The following is a 20,444-nucleotide window of genomic DNA, read 5'->3' on the forward strand; positions in this document are numbered from 1 at the left end:
TAATAGGAAATAAAGTGAATGAGATCGTGTTTCAGATGTTAGATGTTGGTGGCCTTTGGAGGGGGAAAATGGAAAATGTTCACCCTGAAATTCTATGTCATCCTTATAAAAACAGAACGTGAAAACAGTTCACATGCTAGGCTACAGTAGTGATTTCCTTGTGCCTTAGATTAAAGCCTAGGGGAATATTGTTCTATAAGGGGTTTTCAGATTATTACTGGATCCAAAAAATAAATAAATCTTAAATATGTCGATTTTATTTTTAGGGTCTTCATGTTGCTTTCTTGCATTGGCCAAAGATCGCTTAGCAACAGTGGTGTTTTAGAAAGTTTACTTAATCTCCTGGATAACCTGCTGTCACCACTGCAACCTCATTTACCTGTGCACAGAAGAACTGAAGGTAGCCTTCTGATTTGGGAAAATATGTTTTCATATTCGTTATAAGATAGAAAATTGAGAGACTAGCTCACAAATTTTGGTGTATTAAAAGAAGAAATTGCTTGGTTACTATATTTCCAAAACACAGCTGTTTTTTAAAATGTGCTGAAACTTCTATTCTTTAGGTCCTAAAAGAGATTCTTCTACCCCCACCCTTCCCCCCCGCTTTAAACCTGAGCAAAATCTATTTGATTGCTTTTAATTCATCTAGGAAGCTTTAAATTTTTAACAGAGTGGGGGGAACATCCAATGTGTAGGCATCTTTAGTGACTTCAGCGTATGTAGCGTTTTGGAAGGTAGTGCCTTTTTTTGCTCAGGAGATCCTTTCTAAGTTTCAAGCTTTTGAAGTGAAATGTGGTTATGAAGGCAGGTGTATTAGGTGTATTTGCATGGTTTCACCAAACTATGTGGTGGGGCTTTTTTGTAATCACAAGGAACTTACTTTTGTTTTTTTAACCTAAGAAGTACTGAAATTACATTCTTCAAACTTCAAAAACATTTTCTTTTGAGTGTTTTCTTGACTACCTTAAATTTGAAGAAAATGCTTGCCTTTGAAAACATCAAACTCTAGGCTACTTATTTGTAATGTACATGTAGCAGAGCATTGTAGAAGATACGTTTTAAGATTCTCAGCATTGTGAAGTTGATAAACGCCAGCTGAGACTGTCGTTACCTTTTACCCGGTCTCCTGATGTAATCAAGCCTACAGCTGGTGTCAGAAGCTGCCCTATTGCTTCCCATTGGTCTACCGTGTACTTTCTCTGTCATGGCCATATCCTGCTGTAGTCTCTAACTAGTTTGAGGCAAACCGAAGCTCACATCTCCTCTACCTCTGTTTGCACTCTCCCCACAGCTGCCAATTCCTTTCATAGCTCTTGCCTTACTAGTTGTCCTCACGGAGGACTTTAGGAAGCAGAAGTAACTGATACTTCAGAGCTTTATTTGCTGGTCTTCCAGCTTCCTTCCTCCTGGACAGTACAGGTGAGTACTAGGGCAGTATGTGTGGTGGAAGCGTCAGGTACAGCAGAAGAAATTCCTGTTTGAGAACTATCACACATAACTAAGGGTCAAAGGGGTGAAAGCTTACTGGGGAAAAAGTCAGAAAACAAAGGACAATCAGAACAACAGGTGAGTGTTTTGGGTAGAAAGAAGTTGTAAACTGAGGTAGAGGGAAAATAAAAAGAATCAGCAGAAAGCACTTGCAAGGAGAGAGCGAAGCTGAAATTCTTCATTCAAGAGATGTATGAGGAGGTGTATACTTCACTCTGCAACAGACTCCCTTTTTTTTTTTTTTCCCCCTTTTCATTCTGTCAGACAAAAAGATGGGTGGAAGTCTCCAGTGCTACACATATCTGTTCTTGCAATTTAGTCTGCAGGTCCTGTTATGGAGAGGCCTCATTCTCCTTTGCCTCCTCAGCTGTGGGCTGCTTTCTGCTAGTGTGGACAGGAAAGTAGAGTTAACAGTTAGGGCCTGCATCCTATTCCTTGGGTTGCCAGCAGCTACATGTGATCTTGGGCAGGTCTGTGCCTTGGACAAGTCTGCACTGTAGTTTTTTTGTTTCATCTGTAATTAATAATAGCATGAGTTAGTTAAAGGTTTTTTAAGGTCAGTGCATAAAAAGCATAGTGTAGTTAAATTTGGCTCAGCACAGTGCATAGATAAGAAAATGTGCCTGTAGTCTCTAGTACTAAGGACTTCACTATGTTGATACTATGAATAAGAATGCCATTTGCATAATGACTATCTTTAAGTGACCACTAATTGTAGGTTTCTGGTCGTTATCAAGCACTTCTGAGTTCACTTTAGAACTGTTTATTTAGATTCATTCATGCACACAGAAGATTTTTCTTTCCTGATGTGTAACATGTGGTTTCTTTTCCCTCCTACCTGTACAAAAATCCGCATTTAATGTGTAGACTGAAATAGGCAATAGCCAGTCATGAGTGTCACCTGTATGATTTATCCAGTCTGAACTCAGTCTTGACTTTCCTGCATCCTATTCAAATGGCTATGTGAAAATGCACTAACAAAGGAATAAAAATGAAGGTATTTTGTTGGAACACTTACTGATGGATGTATTTCACACTGTTGAATTTGAGACATCAAATTTCTGTGCTTAAATGCAAGCATACGTCATTCTGCATTTGGTATTTAGGAAGTAGAGACATACATTTCTTCATCTATTTTTTTAATTGCTGCTTAATTTTTAGCTTCAAGAGTAGAGATTAAGCTTTTGACTTCTGACTTCTCCAGACTGAAAGAACTGTGACATTTTCCTTGCACCTGAGTTCTATACTGAATGTTTGGAGTTTTTTCCTCATTTATGAGTGCCCACATTTTTGTCCTTATTTTTTAACAAAACAAACAAAAACTTTATTAAGATGCTTAAATATATTTATTTTGAAGGAGTTTTAGACATCCCCATGATCAGCTGGGTTGTAATGCTGGTGTCCAGACTACTGGATTATGTAGCTACTGTTGAAGATGAAGCAGCCACAGCCAAGAAACCTCTGAATGGGAAAGAGAGGGAACGATTTTTAACAGGTGTGTTAAGTTACTAATAAAACTTGCTTCTGTGGGTATTGGTTTGGGAGCTGTTCAGATGTTTAAAATGTATTTTCAATTCACTTGAAAAATTAGACTTCAAAGCAGATGTTGTGATCATGTTATTTGCACTGCTGTCTGCTTTCTTCAATCACCTTCCCTTTAGAAATATGACACTTTCTCAGTTTTTTTGAGTGAAAAATACAGGATTGATTTAAGCTTGTGAAATGTCAATGGATTATCCCATGACTGGGACCTTGCAATTGAGAGTGCCTCCCTGCTGAAACAGTGTATTGTCAGGAATTGCAACAGTATAATTTGTTGTAATTTTTGTCAGTTTATTTTTATTATTGAAGTTGATTAGTTATGGTTTTCTTTGAACATCCTTATTAAAAATGAAAACAGTAAAGCTTTTGTGATATGGAAGCCATTCAGACATTTTTAGTTAGGATGGTCATATGTTTTAAAAATAAGGAAAAAAAGATGGTACCATTTCTTTTTAAAATTACACAGAAATATCACCTTTGGTCGTGATAGCTGTATAACACTAAAAGTTAGGGTTTGCTCATTTCTTTGGTATTTAGTGTATGGAGATGTTAACAACTACTGTAATGTAAATGCTTTTCTCTGGAGTTAAATGAGTTTAATAAGGTGGATTAATATCTCCTTTTTTTTTTTTTTTATTTCCATTAGGAAACCAGTGGAGTTTTATAAATAATAGCCTTCACACTCAGAGTCTGAGCAGATCTACTAAAGGCAACAGTAGCCTAGATAGACTGTATTCTCGAAAGATCAGAAAACAGCTTGTGCATCATAAACAGGTGACTCCAAGCACGGTAGTGGCTATTTTCACAGAAGTAGATCTCTTATTGTATATCTCATTCCTTGGAAGAACAGCTTTGGCCTTGGACTCATTCAGCCTTGCTTGTGCATAGGTCTGGTTCTGTAGCTAAAGGCTGCCTAACTTCTTTGACATTTGTCTCAACCCATGGGGCATGGGATCTGCTGGAATAACAGATGTTGGAGTGAACTGTTGCACTCTGTGTCCCATACTGGATAACAAATCTAACTGACTTTCTAGATAAATATGAGTGCACCTGAGTGCAAAAATCGAAACAGTGATTTAAAATTTGATAATTCTTAAAACACACAACTTTAATTCGTAAATGCAACCATTCAGGTTTTATGACCCAGGGCATGTGTGCTTGAGCTCCTTTAAAATTACTGATTCTTCTTAAACTTCATCTGCTATGGGTCTGCTACTAGCTGCTACTGGTGTCTTAATTTAAATTGTATATGTACTGTATTTTGAAAGCTGAAGTTACAATATGAACTGAAGATTACTGTCATATGAACATACTGATCCTTTTAACATCTTATTGCTTAAATTTTCATTTTTTCCTATTAACATTTTCTTTTAGCAACTTAACTTATTAAAAGCAAAGCAGAAGGCTTTGGTGGAACAGATGGAAAAAGAGAAAATACAAAGCAACAAAGGATCATCATACAAACTTTTAGTAGAACAGGCAAAACTAAAGCAGGCTACTTCAAAGGTATGATGCTCTGAAACTGTGACTGCATTCTTGTCCTTTGTGTGAAAAGACCTGTTCCTGCAAAGTCATTTTTGTCCTGTGTTGACCCTTACTTTAAAAAGTCATTTCATTATGGCTGCTGTCAAGTATATTCTGATGATGAAAACAGCAGCCATTTGATAACTTCTTGCACTCTGAAAACAAGGTTTATTCTTCTGCAGGGATTCTAGATAGTCATGGCCAAAATCACTAATAATGTTGCAACTTTCAGAATGCCAGTCATATCTTTTAACTTCACATTGTATATACCAATTGAAATGTAAATTACTTTATATGGCCATCTTTTATGGAGGATACTTTTCTGATTGCTTTCCTGGGTGAATAATCAGAAATTCATCATGTCAATGACTGTCTTCCCAAACTTCCTGAGCTTTCTCAGAAGCTTCTTAGCTTCTTTGAAGTACTTGTCCTACATGTTGAGGCACGTTGCAGTGAGCCTCAGATACACACAGTGGATGTGGTAGGTAAAGAATTATTTTGGTTATGAGAAGAGGTGCTGAAATTTAGGGGTTTCTGGAGATGGCAACATGCCTCTTGCAGGGAACACAAAAATGTGTGAATCTTCCTAGCTACCAAACTTACATATTTACTCTCCAGTTCCAGAAGTACTAATGTCTGTTACAGTGATTGAAATTAGTCTTCTGGAAAGAGATTATAGAGTGTTAGTTGGACTTCAGAGGCAATCTGAAGGGAAATCTGATTTCATAATTACTACCAGTAATTACAAACAAAAATACCCTCAACCAAAATTTAAACAGTAGCATAAAAATCAATTCCTAAGTTTTCACTAACTATTTGTCATAAGCTGTTCTTTTTGCACTATCTTCTGCATTATTCCAGCAGCTTGTATCAAGGGGGCTATTCCACTGGTGGCCCCCTTGAGACATCTCTAAATGAGTCACTGGCTGAAATATGCTGTCCAGCTATTTAAGTTTCACTTTATAGCAACCGTGTTGCATCAAAAAAGCATGTTGAACTAAAGAGTTTTCCTAACCTCTAGTGATGGTATTACTATACATTTAATAGTTGCATTTCATGCAGTTCTTACTACTCTGCCTACTAATCACTTTCAGTTATGACAAGCTTGACAAGTGAATAACTTAAAAAATATTGCATTTAGGAGAAAGCTGAAACCTTTGAGTTAGTAAGTCACAGAATCACAGAATGGTTTTGGCTGGAAGGGGACCTTAGTTTTTCCTCTGTTCTACTTCAGCAGGCTTAAGTGAGATCATAAGAGGCGCTTGTGTTATCTAATTGTAGGCTACCTGTAGAGTTGATACAATAAACTGAACTACTACATGTGTGCATTGGGAGGATGGGAGGATTAATGAAAGCATTGTCATTCCACTGAATTTTTAGACTCTGTCATAAGTTTGTAGTTTAGAGCTCTGACCAGTTACCAGGCTGGTTCAGTTTATGGCGGGTAATGGACACTTTGTACCCTCAAAAGTATTAAGGAGGTTAAAAACTAGTGATGATTTATTTAATATGAAGAACTGAAAAGTCATCATTCTTATAAGAGTAAATTTTCATGTTACCTGTTTCTATATGCAGTTTGCTTTGTGGTAGCCATAGCTTTATATACACCTGTGGAAATATAAGAGAAACTCCTAAAATACATATTCTCAATATGTTTTCTGGCAAATATAAAGGCTTAATCAACACTTGTGCTGCCAAAACAAATATCTGTTAAAGCTTTAATTCCATTCCAGATTCTTTGACTTTTTTTTTCCCCTTAAGTTTGACAGTTATTGTTTTTGCTGCCTCAGATTTCACTGTGGAAAAGATTTAGAGATGAGTTTTAACATGTCATTGTTTTTTTTTTTAAATTTTATTTCTGCAGCACTTCAAGGATTTAATACGATTACGTCGGACTGCAGAATGGCCTCGTTCTACTTTAGATACAGAAGTATCAGCAACAAAGGAAACTCCAGAAATTGAGCCGCTTCCATTTACACTGGCACACGAACGTTGTATTTCTGTAGTGCAGAAGTTGGCACTCTTTCTCTTGTCCATGGACTTTACTTGTCATGCAGATTTACTTCTATTTGTTTGTAAGGTAAACAAATATGGAACATCACTCTGTAGTTGTGATGGAGATCACATTAATTGAGCTTTCCATGACTGCTTTTTTGATGGCTTGATGATAAAAATCAGCTGCAAAATTAAAATTTTTAGTAATCTCTGGTGAAGTAGTTTTTCTGATTTGTCACCTTTTGTGTAACTTATGTCTTCAGAACTGAGCAGAAAAAATTTTAAAAAAATCATATAATTTCATTTGTAAAATTTTAAAATGTAAGCTAGTATACCTGATTTTCTTGTAAGCAAAATATAATAATCATAGATATTTAAACTATTACATATTTTCATAGTGTTTAAATAGGCTATTTTTTTCTTGATAGGTTCTTGCTAGAATTGCAAATGCTACAAGACCAACAATTCATTTATGTGAGATTGTGAATGAGACTCAGTTGGAAAGATTGTTGCTGCTGCTTGTTGGAACTGACTTTAACAGAGGAGACATCTCTTGGGGAGGAGCATGGGCTCAGTATTCTCTGACTTGTATGCTGCAAGATATTCTAGCAGGTTTGTTTTCATATTTTTCAGCATGTACATTATACTTGAAACTTTCTTTCTTTGATATTTTAGGGATTTTATTACTATGTCAGAATCTGCTGACACTATAAAGACTGGGGGGGGAATCATAACATTGAGAACAGTGTGAAAATGCAATACGGAATTGCGGTTATAGTCTGAATAACTGAAAAGTTACTTGAAAATTACTCAGAACTCCTCTTCTTGAAAAAGTAACCCACAGAGAATTTAATTAGATGAAGAAAAACAAACAGTTGGCCTGGACAACTGGAATATGTCTTGAAATGGTGTTGTCTATTTAATCTAATTTGTAGGAGAGCTGTTGGCACCTATGGCTGCTGAAGCTATGGAAGAAAGTGCTTTGGGGGAAGATGCCGGAGCTTCAGCTGGGGATTCTGATGATTCTCTCCAGCAGTCCACAGTTCAGTTAGTGGAAACAATAGATGAGCCTTTGACACATGACATCACAGGTAAACTATTCCATAATATTGACCTATATATGTGTACTGCCACAAGTTTTAAAAACTTTGCTGTTATTTATCCATCAAAATACCGGTGAAGGATTTTTGGTGATAGAATAACTTGTTTCTGAAAATGGAGGCAGACTATTAGTAATTCTTCAACTTAGTTTTGTATCCCATCAATAAAAAATGGTTGGATTTCCTATTATTTAAAAAAGGCAAATTGACTACATTCGATAACTTATTTCACTAAGAGCTGTAATATGAAAAGCCTTAAAATTATTCAGTAAGTGTATGATATATCCATGTTTTATAATTTGTACTTGTACTATTAATATTCTTTTAATCATTCAAAGGTGCTCCACCTCTGTCATCTTTGGAAAAAGATAAGGACATTGACCTTGAATTATTGCAAGACCTGATGGAAGTTGATATTGATCCTTTGGATATTGATTTGGAAAAAGATCCACTTGCAGCCAAAGTCTTCAAGGTATGGCACACCTGAGTTTTCAGTATAACCTTTACATGTGAAATAGTAAAATCCTTTTTATTTTGCACTTTGTCATTTAGTGCTATTTGATGTCTTAGACCTGCTTTTAGCCTTTGTATAAAGGTTTAATGTGGAGTGACAGAAAAGAATGTAAAGTTTGTGTTCACATCTCAGATTGATTCATATCTCAGTTGACCATAAATCATTTACTTTTGTGTGGAGATATCTGTATATACGAGAAGTTCTGAGTTTACTCATGCTTTAGCACATGTTAAAGACAACAAAAGCTTAATGTGAAAGAAAAATAAGACTGTCTTGTCCTACTGTAACAAGGCAGCAGTAACTAGTGCTCAGACCAGCTTCAAACTACAAAGAGAAGCAACTAACTTCAAAACATGCATCACTGTGGAACAAGAAAATTATTAAATGCTTTCATACTTAAAGTAAAGCAAAACATATCAGAGGTAGTAAAATTCAAATAGATGTAATAATATATTGTCAAGGTATATTCAAAACAAAAATGTACTTTCTTAGTAAAGAAACACAACTGTTCATAATAAAATATTGGGTCTCATTTCTCTGTCCGTAAGAATGATGCTCACATTCGGAGTTTTCTCACTACTCTTAGTATTGACTTAAACCTTCAGCCTCATTTCATTTACCTAAATTATCCTGCTCACCGCTTGCTCAGACTAAATTTTCAGAGATTTTCTATATTCCCTTATGTGTCCTTCCACTTATTACCTATCATATAAATACTTGTTTTCTTTACTCACGGCTTAGTTTTTGTTATTGATGCTTCCTTCTTTATTTTGCTATCGTTTCATGTGTCAGTTTTCGTTAGACCATAATGATCCGCAGCCAGAAAACCACTTCTTCATTCTTAATCCTCCTTAAGGTTTGCATTGTATCTGTAAAGTGGCAGTTGGTACTGGATCTTGCCATTAAAAAGACAGGCATACACAAATTGCCTTCATATAGTCTTACACTACTTTTTTATTTTCTTGTGATCCATATAATTTTCTGAGTGCCTTAAATAATGACTTTTGAGTACAGATTATTCAGCTTTTCCAGCACCGAATACAAATAAACCCAGAGCCTCACAGAGGCTTCAAGGTACTTTAATAGGACAGTTAATAATACAGCATTCTGTCTCGATAAATAATTTCTTGAAATATCTGTGTGATAACTCCACTTCTAAATTTACAATATGGTACAAAATGTGTGAATATGAACTGATGATAACCTTTTCAAATTGACTTCTTGAATCTTTGCAGCAGCTAACTACATTGCTGGATTTTGACAGTCTTTAAGGATTCAGTGATTTATACTGCAATAAAAATTTAAATTTTTTTAAGCTGTTGGATCCTGTCTTCTGGTTTTAATTTTTTCTAACTTCAGTGTTTGCTGTTAGTCATTACAAATTTTATTTTTGTGGTTGGGCAGTCTAAAAAGTTTCTGTTAATTTTTATTGTCTTGTTTTGTTCTGTTTTTTAAGCCTATAAGCAGCACGTGGTATGATTACTGGGGTGCTGATTATGGTACCTATAATTACAATCCTTATATTGGAGGCGTTGGAATTCCAGTTGCAAAACCACCAATAACTACAGAGAAAAATGGATCACAAACTGTGAGCGTATCAGTCTCTCAAGGTAAGCAAACAATTAGTTCTGCTCAGTCTTTTTGCTGTGATACTGTGTTTGACACTGTTGCATACGATTTTCACAATACCAACATGTATTGAGTGGGAAGAATTACATTTTCTGAATGCAACATTTTTTTTCTCTGGTAAATGAGAGAATATTATGTGAAGTTTGTATTGCAAACAGCTTAACAAAGCAGAAAATCATTTTTAAATCATTTTTGAGCATACATTTATGGGCACTTTTAAATAATTTCTGTTTTGTCAGTAAATTTGTGAAGCTTTTTTATGAGTTGACTGATGTTTTAGATAATTTGCCTTACCCTAAAGAATGAGGTGGCATGCTTGTACTTGCAGTACAAGTGTGTACTTGGAGGAGTACTGCTGGGGTTTTCCCTGCCGCACTAAGGAAAACCAGTGTTTTAGCTCTTGTCTAAGAGACTTAGGAGAAGCAGTCTTAAACATACAGATTTAGTCTTGTACAATATTAAAAGCACTGAGGGGGGAAAAAATGTGCGTTTTTAACAGAAATTTAGTAATTTATTAATTATATATTTGGCGCTTACAAGAATCTTGTGTTCATTTCAGAGTATATTTCTACATTCTGCTTCTGTCTTATATGAAAGTGAAAATTCCTGCTAGTGATACTAAGATTTTTTTCAGTTTGTGTGCTGTATGTCTGTAATGCTTGCACAGGAAGTTAAAGTAACTCTTTCTATGTCTTTAATTCAGTTTTACCCTGTTTGTTGCCTTATGTAGCTTTAGATGCACGTCTAGAAGTTGGACTTGAACAGCAGGCTGAGCTGATGTTGAAAATGATGTCCACCCTGGAGGCTGATTCCATTCTACAAGCATTAACAAACACATCTCCTACATGTAACTACATTTTGTCAAATCATTCTCTTCACATAATGACCATGATGCTTTGAAATTTGTACTAATTATATTTTGAATTTGTTTTGCTGAATTTTCTTGTTTAGACAAGTTTTAGAGATATTTCTTCATTCAGAGTTTTCAATTGTCTGTATAAATACACTTAAGACATTTTGCAGGATTTCTTTCACAGTGCATTATCCTACACTGCAGAAATTGTTCCAGATTTAGGTACAGGTTTCCTGGGTTTGTGTAGATTCATTCTTGTGTTCCTTGTGAAATTTTAGCTGTTTCAAAGCTGCTTTGCACTTGGCAATTTCACCCATTCAGTATTGAAAGTCAAAATGTTTTAATACAAACTCAGCTCTTAAGTAAGCTTTAATTTCAAAAAAATACTTTTGAACTTATTTTCAGTGAATTACCTTAATATGCATTCAGTCATGACCCAAATATATTTCATGGTGAAGCGGGTTTAGTGGCATCCTCAGCCCTTTTTCTCTGGAAACCTATTATTGACTGCAGTAGTTTTACCATAATGCATGAAAGAATCATTCCATTTGTTTGTGTTATCAGGACCCTCCCATAATACGTATTTAGCAATAACTGTGAAAATGTGTTTGCATGGACTCACTTTCCAAAGTTTTAGTGACAGTGGTGATGTCTGATATTTAAGCATACCTTTGGCAGTCAGTAGTCCAACTCAGCTGAACGGTATTTTGAAGATGTGAATTATAAAATAAGTGTCTTTCTTTTAAGTATAAACTGCAAGGAAATAAATGTGACATTATGTTTAGCAACTTTTACAAAATAATTTATGGAAGGAATAGTACTTTCTGGGTTTGTGGTTTTTTTTTTTTTTTTTTTTTTTAGTAACCCAGTCTCCTAGCGGAACAGATGATTCGTTGCTAAGAGGTTTACATGCTGCTAACCAAAATGCCCAGCTGATTGTACAGCTGTCATCTATACCTATGCTGAGTACATGCTTCAACAAACTCTTCTCTATGCTGCAAGTCCACCATGTTCAGGTATAGAATTAAGAACTCTGAAATGTTTTGATGGTATTTGTCTCAACTTGAAAGCTGTTTTCCTATGCGTCTTACTATTTAGGATGCAAGTAGCCTGTTCTTGTATGTGCTTTATTGCTTATGAAGGTGTCATGGGCAAAGCTGAAAGCTTTTACAAAATAGGACATTTCTTGTTGCATTGAAAAAGTGGGTATACATTTTCATATTTAAAAATCGAGTTTTGTAGGTTCACTGAAAGAGAATTGTTAGCTTATTAGTGAAGAGTGTTACTAAGTGTGCAATCTCCATCTGTGGATGTTTTCAAAACCCAGCTGGATAAACCCCCCAAGCAACTCAGTCTGGCATCTTCTCTGGTATTTCTTTGAGCAGAAGACTGAATTGGATAACCTCCAGAGCTCCTTTCCAAGTTGTGTTATCCCTTGATCTTAAGTGCCAAGATTAAAATCGTGGTTTTTGAAAAGTCATTGGTTTAGCAGCAGATTCCTTGATATATGCAAAAGAGTGCCCTGTGTGCTATATGTGAGTGATCAGGTACCTCCCTGCCTGTTATGTTTTAATTGGGTAACTGACTATCCTGCAATTGTGCTCCAAATATTTCATTTAAAATAAAATTTCTGTTTCCCTAGAATATGTAAATAGTTCATTTCCTCAAGGGAGTTATTCAGAGTGAGCCTCAGTGTCTCTCTATCAGTAAAGGAGATTTCCCATTAATTAAATTGGCTTTTTGAATAATTTCGACTGCTAAACATCACTTGACTATTGAGACATTCCAAATACTTACATGCAAACCAGTGTTACAGGTGTAAGGTTATGGCATAAACATTTCCGAGTAGTGTGTAAAGCGGCTTTTTTAAACATAATCTTAGAGAAGCTTATACTGTATTTAGAAGATATTCATTACAAAAACATGGAAACGTTTGCTAATTATGCTGAATTTGCCTTGAACATTACTGGATTTGAAGATTCTGATAAAAATATAAAGGGGAGAATGAGCATGTATGTTATTAGTGAAACAGCAGCAGCTGAGAATGTATGTAAGACTTGCGAAAACAAAACAGGTAACTTTTTGTGATCTAGAGTTCCAGAAAACACTTCAGTTTGGTCTGATAGTGGTTTTATTGCCTTTTTTTTTTTTATTAGCTTGAATCCCTTTTGCAGTTATGGCTCACATTAAGCCTGAATTCCAACTCTTCTGGAAGTAAAGATAGCGGCGCTGATATTTTCCTTTATAATGCTAACCGAATACCTGTCATTTCCTTGAACCAAGGTAAATACATTGTAATGTAATGTAAGATAAGATATTTTAATTACTCAATTTTTCCTGATAAGCAAAAAGTATTGCAATAAGTACACTTGATAACATCAGCATTAGGATAATATCTTATTAAAAAGCTCTTGGGCTCATTATGTTCTTAACATGAAAAATGCATAGCTAGTATGTAACTGAAAGATGATTCCATGAATTAAATTGTAAAATTTGTCGTTCTTAACTCGTCACTCCCAAGAGGACATTTCAAAATACGCTTCTTAATCTAAGGTGAACTGTGCACCTGTATGCCCTTTTCTGAGAAATTTCTTCTCCTTGCATACCATCTTATGATCTCTTTACTATCATAGGAGCCAGTGGAGAGGGTTCCCTATTACTTTTTGGAGTCAAACTACTAATCTAGTACAAAGACTTGTCAAATTATTCTTTTTCTGTAATACATTATACTGTATTAGTTTAGAAAATGTCTGCTATAATGAACCTATTTTACTAACATCCATGAGAGCATTTTGAAACTAGTTTCTTTGCATTGTTTCCTCTGAGATGCCAGGGTCTGAGCCCTTTAGAAAGTTCTGTGGGGCAGTTCCTGTGAAGGGTTAGTGAGGCTTCTTTTCCTTATTTCCTTATTTATACAATAATGTTAAAACAAAGTAACTACAACAAATAACATTTATTATAAATATAGCATCTTACAGTAAAAAAGACATAGTAGTACTCTGAAGATTAAAGATTGGAAAAACGTGTTTTACTTCACAGCTTCAGTAACTAGTTTCCTGTCGGTTCTGGCATGGTATCCTAACACGTTACTTCGGACGTGGTGCCTTGTGCTTCATAGCCTAACTCTAATGACAAATATGCAGCTTAATGGTAAGTTTTGAGTTGTTTGGGTTTTTTATATTGGCCATTTTAGTGACTTACAAATGAGTAATGATTCCTATCCTAAAGACTACTGCAACTTTCCTTTTGTCATATAACTCCTTGGTTGGTTCTCTATAGCTTCAGGCTTTTCAAGAGCAGTTTCTTTGACTCACTTGTACCGTAGGAAACTGAAATGCTAGTGGTAAAAGAAAATGTCATTATAAGTAGGTTGGCAATGTCTTCTGAAAATGAATTTTTAGTACTAGCTAGTGATCCTTGGCAATTAACTTTGTGCTGTGAGAAGAAGTGGCAGAAAGGAAGGATTAAGGTGCTGTGAGATTAATATTTTCAGATGCAGTAGGAATATTTTCATAAATATGCATTGCTTACGTTATTTGAAAATAAGCTCCTAGAAGCTGAATCTATGCACAAGTAAATCCATCTCTGTCATTTTGGTTCACTGAGCACACCAGATAATCTCATATTCTGTGTATCCCTCCAAAACACACTACAAATAATCTCAATCTGTGAATGCAATTTTACCAAGACTGGTAGATATTAAAGGACATACTTTTTTTAATTAAGAAATTAAGGTTCTAAATAGTTCACTGTCATAGGGCAATTGTTGTGAGAATGCTTTCATGACATTGTGTTGAAGGCTAAAGAAAGTATCACTAGTAAGAGCCTGGAGACTGGAATCTTTGAAAAGCTGCATGCTAGACCAAGTCAGAACTCACATAAATTCTGGTTTTACTGCAAGTATATGACTGGAGACAGTAATTACAGAAGAAAGAAGCCCAAAGTGACTTACAGACCACACTTTTGTGAAGCAGTTTGCCATTCTGTAACACATTTTCTTCCAAGATCCTTATGAATCTCTTTTTTTTTTCATGTATACTATTTCAAATAATTTTTACTATTAGGTGAGGCAGTGGGGCTGTGAATAAACTAAGGGAAGAGATTTAGTAAATACTTAGAGACACCTCCATCTTACTCTTGGTATTTTGTAGGATAACAGTGTCTGCAGTTAACACCTATGTGTATTTTCAACAAACAATGTAAGAACAAGTTGCCCCTGAGACTGGTGAAATGTCAGCCTTCTTTGAAGTCAAGTTTCTTTTGTATCCTCTTAATTATATTTCAAGCTATGAAGTTCAGGTTGCTTATGTATCGTCACTATGCTGACAGATTGTTTAGAGTTTGTGGTTTTTCTAAACTACTACTATGTCAATTACAGTTCATTGGGAATAATTTAGGTTAGTCTTTCTTGACATGTTTCTAAAATTAGGTTCTTTCCCCCTTTAATACCTAAGTACAAGCCCTGAGGTGGGTTCGTTTGCAGAATATCTTCACTGGTGAAAAAACTGACACCACAAGAAATACTACATTCAGGCGATTTCAGGTATAATAAGCCTTTCAGATGTAGCAAGCCTCTTAAATAGTCAGGGAGACACCACTTCTTGATGTAATTCTCATCAGATAATCATTTGCTGTTTCAGAAACTGAAAAACAACTTAGAGGTGTAGCTGCTTATAGGTGTTTCAAAAAACTTTTCTTGCAAGTGGGCATTTCAGTGCTGAAATTCCCACTATCACTGATTTTTCTAAGTCATTGGACTTTAGAGCCTTCTCAGAGAGCTTCTGTCTAAAGTTTGCTTTATTTAGTTGAAATTCATTATTTACATTCATATGTTCATATTCAGCCATTCTGTCTTCCCCAGTCTTTCATTTAAGAAAGGATTCCATTCTTGCCTTATTTGCATTTTATGAGTAGTCTCTTTGAACCCACTTCTGTACTCTGAAAATTACAGTTTTGATCCCCATTTCTTCAAGAGATGAATGAATTGGAAGATCTTGCCATGAGAAATGAGGTAGTTCTGGTACCTCACCTTGATGTTATTTTCAAAGTCTTACTTATTTTTCTAAAACTTCAGATTGTTCCAGTAGTAATCAAGGGATTTGAGTTTTGTTGTTGTTTTTTACCCACCTGAGTATAGAACAGATTCTTCTGGGCAACTGTCCTATGTTAGGATTTTATGAGCAACCACTAGGTAGGATAGGTACCTTCATGGTCAGAAAATCTCATTTCTTCATGCTGATAAATGTCTTCAGAATGAGAGCTCAGGCTGTTTAACTGTAGTCTTTCAAAAGCTCTTATCTGAGGAGTGCAAGATATTTTTCAGGGATAAATGCAATACCCTCATTGCAATACTGTCATTGGTTATGAAATCTGGGGATTGTGTTTAAAGAATGGTGTTTAAAATCAGTATTTGATGGGTGACAGCTAGAACGATTTAACCCCATGCAAAGGAAGGTGGATAGAAGCAAATCTACAATGATACCTAGCTAAGAAAAATTTCTCAGAGCTGCAGTTGCTCTGAAGTCAATAGCTGTCATCTGTCAAATTGTTCTCGTGGTGCATTTACTCATTTATTCCTTTAGCAAGAACTATCTGTGCTCTCCTCACATGGCCTTTTGTTTCTGTTACTGTTGTCACCAGAAATGCATGAGAGCAGTGTTTTGAGCATAAACATTACCTGACAGAACAGATAACATAGATGCATCTTGAAATCTGAGTTAGGATGTCGAACAAAACATGTCGAACTACAATATAAGGTAGAAAAAAAAGTGGGGTTTTATATTTCAGTTGATATTTTCAGCTGTTATATAAAAATAACATAGGAAGTAATGAATATGTGTTTGTTCAGTTATGGCATCAATTTTCTATCATGCAACAGTGGAAAAACTAGAGGCTTTTAATCTTGGAAGAAAATAAGTTGAGAATTAGCAAGTGGACTTGGCTGCTGCTTGTGAAGAGGAAATGGGCTAGATCTGTCAGTTAGAGAAGTTGAAACATCTACTTGTATTACGAGGTAAAGTCTTCATAATATCCAGATTCAATTAAGTAGTAGTTACAGTACAGGCCTAACAAGTGAAGGTGAACACAGGAAGCAGATGGAGTTCTTAAAAAGGTTTCCTTCAAATTAAAACCAGGTGAATTAAATAAATTGAAGCCACACCCTAGATGTTATTTGCTCAGCAAAATGCAGGCATACATACTCTAGAAGCTAGTTTCAATTGAGACTTTTTGGTGTGTTTTCTCTTTTTAAGAGAAAGTTGGACAGCAGTGTTGCTTGTCACAGTGATCATGATAGATGTTAATAGATGATTCATGGTAGATTTTATAGGTGATTTCAGGGAATTAAAATACTACCTTCTGTCTATGAAGATAACATTCAGGAATGCAGGAAACAGCAAAACTGTTTCCCCTTTTCAAATGAAAATAAAAACACTTTGAGTGCTTTTTATACTCTTTAATTTGGACACTCGGTATTTTTGGATAAACTCAAGTGACACCTCAGTTAAAACTGAAGTCATACACAAAGTTTGAATAACACAGTTATACTAAAACAAGTTACAGAAAACTATGAAAAAGAGAATTACCAAATTCAGATTAACTTCTGATGTTGATTATTATGTTGGCTGTGGTTGAGTGTAATTTTAGTGATAGCAATTGATGTTATATTTCAAAATACTTTTTAAGTGGAATTAAAAAAAAAAAGCCAAACAAACACAGAAGGCAGTAATATAACAAGTGTAAGTATAGGTGGAAGAGGTAGGAGTTTATTAAGTTAGTATTCTTAGTGACCTGAGTGTCATTTTAATTTTTAACTTGTATCATGATAGACCTAGAAACACTACCCAAAAATAACCAACCAAAAAATCCCACCCCAACAGCAACCTACATACCTAAGTTTCTTAGAGTAAAATGTTCAAGGGTGCAGATTCAGCAGGGGAAAAAAATTTTATCAGTTCACCCAGGCTGGTGTTTGTAAGGCACATGCTGCAGTGGAAGGCTTCTCTATTCTCTTGAAATGTTCAGTTTTTCTTTCAGAGAACCTGTGAAATTGTGTGCTTAACTTTTTACAGACTTGTCCCCCACCCAGACAAGACCTAGCCTTCTCGTATTTTGCATTATCAAATGTAAACTAGATCAAGCTCATTGCCTACAGGAATTGTCACTGCAGTACTGGGGGATGCCCTCTTGCTTTTATTCAAGTCCCAATATTGCCACGCCAACATTTGTAGCACTACTGACTTGTCCCACTACCGGTGTTGATACATGGAGAAGAATAGTTTGTATGGCTCTATAAGAAATGCTTCCAGCATTTGTTTTCTGCATTTATCTAAAGCAAGAGGTCTGTTTATAGTTGGAGAATAAAATGACATTTGGTAAGCGGAAAACTTACTGGGAATTATCTTCTCCCACAAGGATTTCTTCACATAGTGTCTTCCCAATATTATTCTTATTTCGTTGCTCTGAAAGCTTTTCAAGTGAAATTGAAGCAGTCAGGGTTTAATTCTGTTTTCAAAGGAGAGGTTCCCCTCCTAGCTCATTTGTTTGATCATTGAGTTTTAATTCCATTTTAATTCTAATTCTGGTCTTTAGATTTCTTATCTATTCAGCTCCTTAACAGTTTTAGTCAATGATGAGAAGTCTCAAAATGTGCCAAGAACAAAAATATCTTGATTGTTTACCAGATAATAAAACGTGGTCTCTGTCTGACAGCAGAGTAGCAAAGAGAAAGAAATCAAAATGTCTCCATGTATTTCTTCTATAAAACAAAGCTCTTCTTTTAGGAATATTTCCTTAGCAAGCTAGGAACACTAATGGAACAGTTTTAGGGGGTTATAGCTGCACTCAATGGGAAACTTTACACTTAAAATTGTAGTCCTGAGTAAGGAGCTTTCAGTAGATGATTTTGCTGAGAATATTTACATTGTGAAATAAGCATAAGGGATATGCAGTATAAATTTTTCCTTTACACTTAGTGCTTAAGATTACAGATTTAATTAATGTGTGTTTATTTTTAAGCTGGTCCAAGTGGTGCCATTGGAGCTCAGGAAAGTACTGCCCAATTGTTGGTGTCAGATCCAAACCTCATTCATGTGTTAGTGAAATTTCTTTCTGGCACTAATCCTCATGGAACAAATCAACACAGTTCACAGGTATTTAATGATTAAGAGAAGAACTCTTTGTAATAGGACTTCAGTCAATAGACTTTGTATGTGTTATTCATAATGTATTATGTCCTTGGCTCGTTTCTTTTTTTGGTTAGTCACTTGGTTCTGATAGCAACCACAGGAAAATTCATGTTGGTGATACACTCAGAGTAATGATCATGTGTTCTTACTTTCCATAAAATTTTCAAGAAAGTATGTAGTCTTTTCCAAAACTTAAAAATTGTGCAATACTATTATTTTAAAGCACATGTATGTATGTAGTTTATAGAAAAACATTTAGATTAGCAGAGAAATGTGCTCTGTGTGAAGTATAGTTTTCATTGCTGAAAGTTTAAGTCTCAAGTTACAAAACAGCACTTACACAACTGAATTATTTGCCTTTTTACTAATGGTTAGTAAGAGAAAAACATAAATGGATATGGAGTAGTTCTCCTGTGAAAACCCTGTAAAGTTTTTTGTGAAGCAGGCTATATAATACTTTTCTGGTCTTAGAAAATGTTCCTGTTAAATATGACTTAATGTTCTATAAGACATTTAATTTTATGTAATGATTACTAAAACATGTTTCCCTTTAGGTTGGGCCAACAGCAACTCAAGCTATGCAAGAATTTCTTACTCGATTACAGGTGCACCTTTCTTCAACTTGTCCTCAGATGTTCAGTGAATTTTTATTGAAACTAATACATATACTTTCAACAGAAAGGTAAATATTAACTTTTTTGTTTGGTCTTTCGTGCCCTCTTTGTCTTTAAAATCTGTGTGAATGGAAATCACAACTGAGATGTGTATGTCCCACCTTGTAATACTGTCAAGTTATATGTGGATGAACATTTTAGTGGTGTTGGAGCACGACCAGCAGGATGTGGACTACTTCTGGCACGTGGAAGAGTACAACTTGAATTCACACACAGCCATCCACGTGTGAGGGACAGTGAACACAAGCACTAAACAGTTATTTGGACTGATTTTTCTAGAGCTAAGATACAAGCCTTGTTAAAGTAGCCTAAAATAAGGGTACTGTGGATGAGCTTACTATTAAAAAGATAGAAAAGTACTTCTAGGCTTGAATTAAGAAAAGCCTCTAGAAATAATTCATAGACTGTGAAAATAATATGGATTGGTTTTATATTGTGGTAGGTTGAAATATGACAGTGCATGGTCCTATTTACACAATATGCATATTTATCACTTTGTCTTTTATTTCCTCTTCTCCTCACCCTTCTCTGCCCTACTCTCCATCTGGGATCTTGATGCCTCCCAGCTAGTTTAGAGAAGAAGTGGCTGTTGGTGGGGTACACTGTAAATGCAGTAATTATCTGGTCCGGAGTACATTAAGAAATATCCTTTATTTCTGGTAATGATGTTCTGCCTCAGACAGAGGCTTTGTGTAGTTATGGATAAGCTTCCTCAGGTTCTGGCTTCCCAGTAGGTGGCACTTTGGTGTTATCTGTTCTTTGGTCATACAGAAAACAGTTTCAGCCTTCTGTAAGAGTTTTTACTTAAATTTGAATTTGGTAGGTGGTATTTACCAGGTTACATTGATGATCAGTCACTTATGCAAGAAATGTCATAATACAATAAAATCATTAATTCACAGTGAATCTTGGAATATATGTCTGCATGCCATAATTAAT

The 20,444-nt window shown here is 35.3% G+C and overlaps 1 protein-coding gene across 1 annotated transcript in view; it reads left to right on the forward strand.

Moving 5' to 3' along the window:
* BIRC6 (baculoviral IAP repeat containing 6) overlaps positions 1-20,444 on the forward strand; it is a 179,943-nt gene that overhangs the window by 65,945 nt on the left and 93,554 nt on the right. The window contains exons 31-45 of the mRNA XM_054394854.1: positions 267-400; positions 2,846-2,983; positions 3,677-3,804; positions 4,405-4,536; positions 6,419-6,634; positions 6,978-7,161; positions 7,485-7,640; positions 7,988-8,121; positions 9,620-9,773; positions 10,523-10,639; positions 11,507-11,661; positions 12,802-12,928; positions 13,685-13,795; positions 18,662-18,795; positions 19,386-19,513. Coding sequence (XP_054250829.1) covers positions 267-400; positions 2,846-2,983; positions 3,677-3,804; positions 4,405-4,536; positions 6,419-6,634; positions 6,978-7,161; positions 7,485-7,640; positions 7,988-8,121; positions 9,620-9,773; positions 10,523-10,639; positions 11,507-11,661; positions 12,802-12,928; positions 13,685-13,795; positions 18,662-18,795; positions 19,386-19,513 — 2,148 coding nt within the window. The remainder of the gene's footprint in view (positions 1-266; positions 401-2,845; positions 2,984-3,676; positions 3,805-4,404; positions 4,537-6,418; positions 6,635-6,977; positions 7,162-7,484; positions 7,641-7,987; positions 8,122-9,619; positions 9,774-10,522; positions 10,640-11,506; positions 11,662-12,801; positions 12,929-13,684; positions 13,796-18,661; positions 18,796-19,385; positions 19,514-20,444) is intronic.

Source organism: Indicator indicator, chromosome 2 (genome assembly GCF_027791375.1).
Source record: "Indicator indicator isolate 239-I01 chromosome 2, UM_Iind_1.1, whole genome shotgun sequence".
Taxonomy (NCBI): Eukaryota; Metazoa; Chordata; class Aves; order Piciformes; family Indicatoridae; genus Indicator; species Indicator indicator.